The sequence below is a fragment of the Papaver somniferum genome, chromosome 3, assembly GCF_003573695.1.
Source record: "Papaver somniferum cultivar HN1 chromosome 3, ASM357369v1, whole genome shotgun sequence".
Taxonomy (NCBI): domain Eukaryota; kingdom Viridiplantae; phylum Streptophyta; class Magnoliopsida; order Ranunculales; family Papaveraceae; genus Papaver; species Papaver somniferum.
The window spans coordinates 125,742,556-125,753,055 of NC_039360.1; the positions used below are offsets into that span (position 1 = coordinate 125,742,556).

A 10,500-nucleotide genomic window follows, 5' to 3' on the forward strand; every position below is an offset into this window, starting at 1 on the left:
ACCAGTACTATTGATCAAGACCAAGGGCTTTTGCCAAAAGCCACATATTCTACTTAAAATTAATCCAACTCATTACAGTAATTTTGTTCAATTTCATAAGAAAGCTGGTGTACAAAAGCTACCATGAGTAGGTCGAGATTTAATAAGGTTGCTCCAAACGTGGGTCTTATTCAGCCATACATGTCTGAGATGTACAAACATCAACTGTATTCTGTAACAAATTACCTGAAAACCAAATCCACCCCTCTTTACCCTTGGGATTATATTCACCCACAAGAATGCATTAATCCATTCGTTCATCACAGCAACAACTGCTACTTGCACATACTCTTATGGGGCAGTGATTCCAAAGTGGCTAACCCCTGTCGCAAAGACTTCCACGTATGAGGGCTTACAAGATGCTTGGAGTATATCAGTCAGGGTCCATTTCAATTATAATTTAAGAATAGAAAGTCTTGACAGTTACTGTCTCTCTTTCATTCTTATATAAGCAGCAATTTCGCTAACCTCGTTGTTTTCTTCTTCTTCTTCATTCTGTCATATGAATGTATAGCAAAATAGTGAGAACAGCAATATGAATGGAGAGATGAGGAAACCGTTCATAATCAAGCAAACAAACAGTATTTCAGATCAACAAACACAAGTTGAAGATGGGTTATTGAAAGAAAACAAAGAAAGTCTATGGATGGTATACTTGAGCACTTTTGTTTCAATTTGGGGCTCTTTTGAGTATGGTACCTGTGTAAGTATTTCACATAACTCAGGTGTCTTCACTTACTGTATGTACATCTGAGCAAGTCTTTTCATTGTGTGTGTGTGTGTGTTTGACTGTGTATGTGTTTGTAGGTAGGGTACTCATCGCCTACTCAAGCTGCAATCACAGAGGAGCTCAATCTATCGTTAGCAGAGGTTTGAGTTGCTAAAAGTCTCCTCCCTTCCAAATGCTAAATAGCCTAAATTACTACTCTATCTTTAGAACTGGCAGAGGTTTGATAGAGGAAACAAAAAACTCTTTGCTGGATTGTTTTATGATCGGTCAGAATTAGAATGCCGACAAGTTTCAAACATAGGTGATAGGTCACTGAATTATCAAGTATCAAATCCGAACTTGCCACTCAATATTCATTTCTAGAAATTGATGATGGTTTTTTTGTAATCTACAACAGGAGACTCAAAATAAGCACTTTACAGCTAGGAAGGCAAATAATGATTTGGCTGATAAATAGCTGAAGAATGAATTTCTAGATGTACAGATTGACAACAACAAATGTCTGGATTCATTCAAATGAAAGAAGGAAAATATTTCTAAAACAACTAACTACAGTTAAGATAATAAGTCAGCTGACTGTTAGGTGAATACTATTGTTACACTAATTATACAAAAGACTCTTTCATGGGTACAAGAACAAGTAAATGGTATCAAATTATGACTAACGATGGATAAATAAGCTGTGGGTAATTGTATTTTTACATATGCAGTTTTATAATTATATGGACTTTTACAAGTTCAATTTATAAAAAAATGGCCTGTTCCTTTCTCAGTACTCAGTATTTGGCTCTATATTGACTATTGGTGCAATGGTTGGTGCAGTCACAAGTGGATCAATTGCTGATTTCATCGGTCGAAAAGGGGTAAGAATAACAAAGACTCAATACTCAAGTCATTTATTACCTATCTCGTTTTACGGGTTCTGTGAGTAGTATGACCCTCTTACTAAGTAACGGTTCCTTCATTTGATCTCCTGGAAACAGGCAATGAGAATGTCAAGTGCTTTTTGCATTACAGGATGGCTTTCCATATATTTTGCTAAGGTTGGTTATCTCAATGATTCTTAAGCTGTAGTAGCTAGTCAGAATTATCAGCTTCTGTATTACTATTTTCATGCCTGATCTTCTGTATTATTATAGGACGCACTGGCACTCGATGTTGGAAGACTTGCTACGGGATATGGGATGGGAGTCTTTTCCTACGTGGTACGCTCTTTCTTTCCCTAAAGATCAAATAAGCATTACGAAAACATAACAAGCAAATGGATCGAACAGGTACCTGTTTTCATAGCTGAAATAGCACCCAAGAATCTTCGAGGAGCCTTGACAACATTGAATCAGGTTCAGACCTTGGCACACATTTTTATTATTAAAATTTGTAAAATGAAAGATGAAAACTGTAAAATATAAAAAAGAGAAATGATATAAACGAGATGTTTACTTACTTTCAACTTTCTCAACAGCTTATGATTTCCTGCGGAGTTTCTACTTCATTTTTGATAGGACAGCTTCTACCATGGCGCAACCTGGCATTATTTTGTAAAATCGAAAAACCTTAACAACTCAAAGGATTTATTTATAAATAACACAGACAATGTGGGGGTTCTGTAGGGTGGAACTGTGAAGATGGACTGACTAAGTGAATTGATTTGCAGCATTAGTTCCTAGTGCCATTATGCTTGTGGGTCTTCTCTTCATTCCAGAGTCTCCTAGATGGCTGGTAAGGAATGATAGTTACTGAGTTTGTTTCTGGTGTATTCCGTGCGAGAAGCAACGCGAAATGATTAATTATATTTAATTATAAATATATGCAGGCGAAAATCGGAAAACAAAAAGAGTTTGAAGCAGCACTACAACAGCTTCGGGGAAAAGAAGCTGATACTTCTAGTGAAGCAACCGAAATCCAAGTTGGTCTTAATCCTAGTTTCCAGCATAAAAAAATTATAAGAGGTACCTATAAGTAAATGTGAAGAACCATGAAATGACGATTTTTTGTGGTTTGTCAGGATAGTATGGAATCTCTTCAACAACTCCCACAAGCCAAATTAAGGGACTTGTTTCAAATAAGATATTTACGTTCAGTCACTGTAAGAATCTCTCTCTCATACCCCATACTGAACTTCACAAGCAAAAAGTTTATTTTGGTTACTCACTTTTGACGGACCTGGAAATTTGATTCAACTCTTATTTCCATTTGATGATCAGATTGGAGTAGGATTAATGGTTTGTCAACAATTTGGAGGAATAAACGGAGTCGTATTCTACCTAAGACAAACTTTTGTTTCTGCAGGTAACTTAATTACCTAGCAATATATGCTCTGTACAGCAAATCCTCTAGCCAGTTTTATCTGTTCGACCTTTGTATTTTGGCTTTTTATTGGTACTACTATTTGTATCATTTCAGGATTTCCACCAGACCTTGGAACAACTATCTGTGCCATTCTTCCGGTTTGCAGTCTCCCTTTTTACAAATCTGAATATTTTCCTTCCCGTCCACTGACGAAATAGGTTATCCTTTTATGCAGATCTTCGTTACCGCCCTGGGTGTAAGTTTAATAGATAGAGCTGGACGAAGAGCACTTCTACTGGTAAGGTGTCAAATATGAAATAACTAAAGCTATCTTACAAAACATCACAATACTATACCTTTTGAGATAAATATTAGCCCTGAATTCTTTTTCTTTTCTAGGTCTCAGCAACAGGTCTGGTTCTAGGTTGCCTCCTAGATGGAGCTGCATTCTTTATGAAGGTAGTTACCAAACAGTTTGTACAACAAGAAACTCATCTTCCATGTTAAACTTTTTTTCTTCATATTCTGACCACTTACATAAATCAGGATCATGAATTGCTACTCGACGCAGTACCAGCACTTACTGTAACAGGAATCCTGGTAAGACTGATAGAACTACACGCAGTGCAAAGTAAATCTATTTGTAGCCGAGGTATTAGGTTAATCATCTTTGGCTCTTAATTCAGGTGTACATAGGATCATTCTCTATAGGAATGGGAGCAGTACCATGGGTTGTAATGTCTGAGGTATTTCAACATTCTAATTTTTTCTTTTTTTTATGTCTTTAGCTTGTAAAGCCAGAACTCAGATATTACTCTATCTTTCATGCAGATCTTCCCGATAAATGTAAAGGGAGTTGCAGGAAGTTTAGCAACATTAGTTAGTTGGTTTGGCACATGGGTGGCTTCCTATACTTACAACTATCTCATGAGCTGGAGCACTTACGGTAACAAATCTTTTCAATCTAGAGAATACCAACATTTACCCATATTTATTTCAGCGTGTGAGCAAGGAAATTAAGTAAAACAGCCAATTACGATTAAAGTAAACTGATCAAACACCCTAAGTTGTTAGTTGGGTGTCAAGGTTGGAAGTTATTTTCAAAATTTGGCCTCCTAGGACAAGAATCATATCAAAAAGATATCGATTAGAAGAGTAGAAAAACTTACTCGTAACTGTGTGTGCTTTCAGGTACATTTATGATATATGCCTTGATCAATGGACTAGCTATTATCTTCATAGCAAGGGTAGTGCCTGAAACAAAGGGAAGAACCTTAGAAGAAATTCAAGCTACCATCAACAATCATGAAGAAGATCAAGAACATAGGAAATAAGCTGATGAACTCAAATTAGCATGTATTATATGTATATTGTTGTCCAAAGTCAAAAAGAAAAAAAGAAACAAACAAACAAACAAAAGTAACTGATTGGTTCTGCATTTGTCACCCGGGCGATTCTTGGTATATGAAACACATAATAAACCAAGCAAAATGCTTTATAGATTCACATTCAGGCCAAAAACACAAATTTTCAGCTTATTCGAAAGCCCTCAAAATATGGATGATACAAGTTCACAGATTATAAACTTTTGGTTATGCAATTAGCTTCATTATAGCGTGATGAGTATTAGTATATCAATTTACTATGAGCCTTGAAATGTTGGTGACACAAGTTGAATCTACATTATACTTGGATTTACAGTATAGAATCTTCAATTACTCACTTAAATTAATGAAACGGGATTTGTGAGGTTCAAATGTGATCTTTTCTGGGAATCATGAACGTAGTAGGATACAAACTAAGCTAAACCCTAAATTCAATCATTAAAAATGCGATCAAAATTTCTAAGGATCAATAAGTTGAATTCATAGTTCATCATCAAACCCCATATAGATAGAGATGTACCTGTAGCCGGAGACAACGAAAACCAAGAGGACGAGAACCGTAAGGGACTCTTAAGATACGATGAAAATGACAGGGGGTTAGTCGTGGGAGAGTTTGAGAGATTTTAATGTATTTAGGTTTTCTCCCGTTAGTCCTGAGGGAGTTTGAGGGAGTCTCTCCAAATCTCCGTTAGTCGTGGGGGAATTTAGAGGAGTCTCGTAAACTCTCTAGAAAACACCTGTTAGTCGCTGGGGAGTTTAAAAAAAGCTCTTGAACTCCCTGTTAGTCATAATACCCTGCAATACTAGGGAGTTGGTTGCTTTGGGGAGTTCGAAGGAGTTTTTAGTGTATTTTGGTCTCACAACAAATCTCTCAAAAGGGTAGAGATTTGGGAAGGAGTTTGGTGCGTAGAAAACCATAGGAGAAAGAAGAGGAAACGTTTTTTTCCAGGTATGTTTTTTTTCTTCTTTGATCTCCATGATTGTTTATAATAGTTTGATTTGTGTACTATTTTGATTGTTTTTCATATCTTTGATCTCCATGATTGTTTATTTTGATTGTGTGTATAGTTTTTTTTGGGTACTCTCTCTCTGTCAAAACCCTAATTTGTGGTTCAAAAGATCTTGGTAAGAAATTGCATGATTTGATTATAATGATATCATTAAATTCAACCGTTGGAATATTATGAAATTTGAGTATGTCGTAGTTTACCTTGTTATAGAAGTACAGTAAAATTTTCACGCGGATCAGGTCACGTTTGCTACTGCAAAGCTTGCACAATATATGACTATGATCTGCTGAGTTTAAATCCCGAATAGGGGACTGATTCCTATTTATCTCATTCTCCGCTTATCGGACAAAGCTGAAATTTTAGTATGATGTTTGTATATATGAAGGTTTCCTACTGTAGAAATTTCATGAAGTTCTGATCACTTTAGGTACACCAAAGTGTGAGAAATCCGGAACTGAATTCTGTATTCACGTATTGAAAGTAGTCGGGTTCTGAGTAATGTATATTTTTAATGAACCGTTGGAATGCTATGATTTTTGAGTGTGTTGTGGAATATTGAGTTGTAAGTGTACTGTAAAAATTTCAAGAGGATCAGGTAAGTATTAGTACTGCAAAGATTGGACAATCTGAAACTGTGTTTCGGTGAAACAGAATTCCTTTACAGCTATCTTCATAATTTGTTATGTCATCATGCATTAATTGGCTTGCTACTTTTCATGGGTGTCATTGAGAATCACTATCACTTGTTAATTCCTCTTATTTAGACACATACTTCTCTTCTATTCTATATGCCAAAGTTCAATACAGTGGCGTACTTCATTCCGTATTGGCGTGTTTTAGCCAATTCATACGGTGCTTTTGTTGCAAGGAGTTGCTAAGGGATTTTCTTTGATTAACAATTTGGCTAAGTAGCTCTGCGTGTTAGTACTGTGTAATCTAGTATCACATTTTTTTATCATGTTTACATTAGACTGTTCGGTGTTATTACTATCCTTGCTTTGTTAAGTTCTAGTATTAGTCTAAATACTAATGTAGCTAACATGTCACACCATAGAATGGAAAAATCCAGCCAACCTGCTGAAAACAACAAGAAAAAAAAGAATGTTAGGAAGAATAAGAATACGGAACCGGAAACGGAAGTGACTACGAATTACAAACAATGGACAACTCGAGAGACTGAGAAATTATTGGAACTGTTGGTAGAAGCTGCACTTGAGAAGAAGAAAGACACTAGTGGATGTTTTACTAAGAAAATAATGGAAGAGGAGATACTTCCCCCTGGGTTTTTATTTTATTCATCTTCCTCAGCTTTTAAAGCAGTAAATAAAAACGGATAAGAATGAAAGATAGAGGCAGGCGTCCCTTGATTTCCTATGAAGGGTGTTTCTGGCATTATAATTTAAGTATCATCGATATCTCCCATAGGGATTTGGGACTTGTTTTTACCAATTGGAGCACAGTTGTCGTGTATTTAGATATTATTCTTCACCTGAGCACAGTTATTACTTTGTAGCACGTGAAATTTTGGTTCTCATGAATCACCTGAACATATTATTCTTCGCTGTGATTTCTCTAAGGCTGTTTGGTCTCTGTGATTTCTCTAAGGCTGTTTGGTCTCTAACACCTTTTGCAGATGCCATTGAACAAGATAGTTCTTTGAATATTAATCTGAAAGACTGGGTCACTAAATGGCTTACAGATGTTGCAATAAATAAGAATGCAGGTGTCGTTTTTTCTATTGCTTGGAGCATTTGGAAAGATAGATGTTACCATGTTTTTCAGGGGAAAAATCTTAATCATCATTTAACTGTTAGACTCTCTCTTAAGCTTGTTAATGATACTGAACTATATCTGCACAACTCTGATACTCATGTTAATACTAGATCAGTTCCTGTTGTGGATAAAACAATTGATCAAGTTACTAGATCTTTGCCTATTGATTGTCATGTAGTTTCCAGTGATGCTGCCTATAATAAAGATACTAACCTATCTGGTATTGGTTTGGTCTTGACTGACCTTGCAGGCTCATTTATCGGATGCAAGCTCAAAGCCGGGAATGTGAGGAATGCTGAAGAAGCTGAAAGTCTGGCCTTGTTTGAAGCAGTGAATTGGGAAAAAGACAAAGGCCTAGATAAAGTATGTTTTGCAAGTCATGCTAAAGCAGTTATAGACTCTTTTAATTCTAGTAATAGCCAATTGCACTGGGAAAATAAAACAGTAATAGATGACTGTAAATCAATCATTTCTTGTTTTAGTCTAGTTCGATTTGAATTTCTAGAAAGAAACAATACTATGTTGGAAGACAAAGCTGTAAAGTTCTGTAGAAGGTCTAAAACCTCTAGGGAATGGATGGGGTACATTCCTGAATTCCTAAACTCTACTATGTAACTTTCTCAGTTAATATAATTCATTTTTTTTAGCAAAAAAGTTGTGTGTTTAGATATATATATAGCAGAAGTAGTCATAAGCAGAAACATTTTGCGGCACAAAATATTTTGGAGTTAAGTGGGCTCAGCGGAGTTCGAAATGTTTTGTGAGAATGTGGTCCAAATAAGAGCACCGGAAGATTTGGAAAATTATGCGGTATGCTGCCATTTGCAATCTGATGGAATGCGTGTAGAGAGCGAAATAACATAATTGTCATTTTTTTTTGCGTCACAAAGTTAATTATTTTGTTTTTTGAAGTCATTTCAGAAGTCAAAAATTAACTAGTGGGTATGTATCCAAACAACCTATTAATTGCCATTGGATGATGACCCTCCGAAGTTCTTTTTTTTGTTTTGGCACATTCCGCTGGAATCTCCCACGTTAATTGTACAGTATGGCCTATTCTACCATCTGCATAAGCTTCATTTTTTTCCCCTATAAAACACAAGATTTTATTCAAAAGAAAATGAAACAGCCTACTTTACAAGGGGGTCCTTGATGACCTGAAAATTACCAATGCATCAGAGCAAGAAGAAAAATAACCATTTATGTATGCCACCAACAGAGTGAACAAAAACTAGCACACACCTATGCTCACAAACCGGCCTAAATGCTATACATACCCTTGTAACTAGTGTACTAATTAGATGATTGAATGCCCATCTAATTGGTCTTCCATAAACATCCGCCATAGATTATCACCAAGGTACAATTCATTCCAGGACTGGTACTCCTCATTGTCGTTGTGCTCAACCTTACCACCTTCTTCGGCTCCTCGACTATCATCACCACAACTACCAGTTTCGTTCTTAAGTTATTTCCCCTTTCCAAAATCTAATATGGCATTAGTATTATCCGTAATACTACTAGATGTTCCTGTTGGTGTTAATGCTTCATGAATAATCGGTTTATATCTGTTGGAGAAGTTTCGACCCATGCCCATGCGCGTGTACCAAGCACCAAGTCCGTGTCTACTTGAAATTATTTTTTGCAAGTTTTTAACTTGATAAATAATTTATTTAAGAGTTTTATTTATGGAAAAAATTCTTTTTTGTGTTTAATTGTTTTGTAAGAAAAATACATGTTCCAACCCATGCCCATGCGCATTTACCAAGCACCAAGTCCGTGTCTACTTGAAATTATTTTTTACAAGTTTTTAACTTGATAAATAATTTATTTAAGAGTTTTATTTATGGAAAAATTCTTTTTTTGTGTTTAATTGTTTTACAAGGAACAAAACTCGTTTTATAAGAAAAATACATTTTTCGACCCATGCCCATGCGCGTGTACCAAGCACCAAGTCCGTGTCTACTTGAAATTATTTTTTGCAAGTTTTTAACTTGATAAATTTAATTTAAGAGTTTTATTTATGGAAAAAATTCTTTTTTGTGTTAATTGTTTTACAAGAAACAAAACTCGTTTTATAAGAAAAATACATGTTTCGACCCATGCCCATGCGCGTGTACCAAGCACCAAGTCCGTGTCTACTTGAAATTATTTTTTGCAAGTTTTTAACTTGATAAATAATTTATTTAAGAGTTTTATTTATGGAAAAAATTCTTTTTTGTGTTTAATTGTTTTACAAGAAACAAAACTCGTTTTATAGAAAAATACATGTTTCGACCCATGCCCATGCGCGTGTACCAAGCACCAAGTCCGTGTCTACTTGAAATTATTTTTTGCAAGTTTTTAACTTGATAAATAATTTATTTAAGAGTTTTATTTATGGAAAAAATTCTTTTTTGTTTTAATTGTTTTACAAGAAACAAAACTCGTTTTATAAGAAAAATACATGTTTCGACCCATGCCCATGCGCGTGTACCAAGCACCAAGTCCGTGTCTACTTGAAATTATTTTTTGCAAGTTTTTAACTTGATAAATAATTTATTTAAGAGTTTTATTTATGGAAAAAATTCTTTTTTGTGTTTAATTGTTTTACAAGAAAAACTCGTTTTATAAGAAAAATACATGTTTCGACCCATGCCCATGCGCGTGTACCAAGCACCAAGTCCGTGTCTACTTGAAATTATTTTTGCAAGTTTTTAACTTGATAAATAATTTATTTAAGAGTTTTATTTATGGAAAAAATTCATTTTTGTGTTTAATGTTTTACAAGAAAAAACTCGTTTTATAAGAAAAATACATGTTTCGACCATGCCCATGCGCGTGTACCAAGCACCAAGTCCGTGTCTACTTGAAATTATTTTTGCAAGTTTTTAACTTGATAAATAATTTATTTAAGAGTTTTATTTATGGAAAAAATTTTTTTTGTGTTTAATTGTTTTACAAGAAACAAAACTCGTTTTATAAGAAAAATACATGTTTCGACCCATGCCCATGCGCGTGTACCAAGCACCAAGTCCGTGTCTACTTGAAATTATTTTTGCAAGTTTTTAACTTGATAAATAATTTATTTAAGAGTTTTATTTATGGAAAAAATTCTTACAAGTCGTTTTATAAGAAAAATACATGTTTCGACCCATGCCCATGCGCGTGTACCAAGCACCAAGTCCGTGTCTACTTGAAATTATTTTTTGCAAGTTTTTAACTTGATAAATAATTTATTTAAGAGTTTTATTTATGGAAAAAATTCTTTTTTGTGTTTAATTGTTTTACAAGA

General features: G+C 34.9%; 1 protein-coding gene and 1 long non-coding RNA gene across 3 annotated transcripts; one reads left to right on the forward strand and one right to left on the reverse strand.

The window, feature by feature from the left end:
- Window positions 1–401: 401 nt before the first annotated feature.
- LOC113357299 lies at window positions 402–5,087 on the reverse strand. Its single transcript, XR_003363559.1, has 5 exons — window positions 4,964–5,087; window positions 4,228–4,312; window positions 2,214–2,294; window positions 2,048–2,117; window positions 402–534 (listed from the first exon to the last, which is right to left on the reverse strand). It is a non-coding gene; the product is annotated as an uncharacterized LOC113357299 (long non-coding RNA).
- Window positions 532–4,564, forward strand: LOC113357297 (sugar transporter ERD6-like 7). Of its 2 annotated transcripts, XM_026600662.1 has the most exons (18): window positions 532–742; window positions 847–909; window positions 1,592–1,632; window positions 1,753–1,812; window positions 1,909–1,974; window positions 2,044–2,109; window positions 2,232–2,307; window positions 2,424–2,488; window positions 2,583–2,675; window positions 2,775–2,855; window positions 2,974–3,058; window positions 3,173–3,216; window positions 3,294–3,356; window positions 3,458–3,517; window positions 3,605–3,658; window positions 3,745–3,804; window positions 3,890–4,004; window positions 4,250–4,564. In XM_026600662.1, exons 4-18 carry the CDS (start codon window positions 1,756–1,758, stop codon window positions 4,390–4,392), a joined length of 1,128 nt encoding a protein of 375 aa, XP_026456447.1. In that variant the 5' UTR covers window positions 532–742; window positions 847–909; window positions 1,592–1,632; window positions 1,753–1,755; the 3' UTR covers window positions 4,393–4,564. The 2 variants fall into 2 exon arrangements, with proteins under 2 accessions (XP_026456447.1, XP_026456448.1); XM_026600663.1 differs by lacking the exons at window positions 532–742; window positions 847–909 and having other exon boundaries at window positions 1,564–1,632.
- Window positions 5,088–10,500: the final 5,413 nt, after the last annotated feature.

Coding starts and splice junctions, on each gene's coding strand:
- LOC113357297 (XM_026600663.1), top strand. CDS start 1,579: ATGGTTGGTGCAGTCACAAGTGGATCAATTGCTGATTTCATCGGTCGA. Junction 2,308..2,423: donor GCGCAACCTGGCATTATTTT/GTAAAATCGAAA, acceptor ATTGATTTGCAG/CATTAGTTCCTAGTGCCATT. Junction 3,518..3,604: donor GAGCTGCATTCTTTATGAAG/GTAGTTACCAAA, acceptor TACATAAATCAG/GATCATGAATTGCTACTCGA.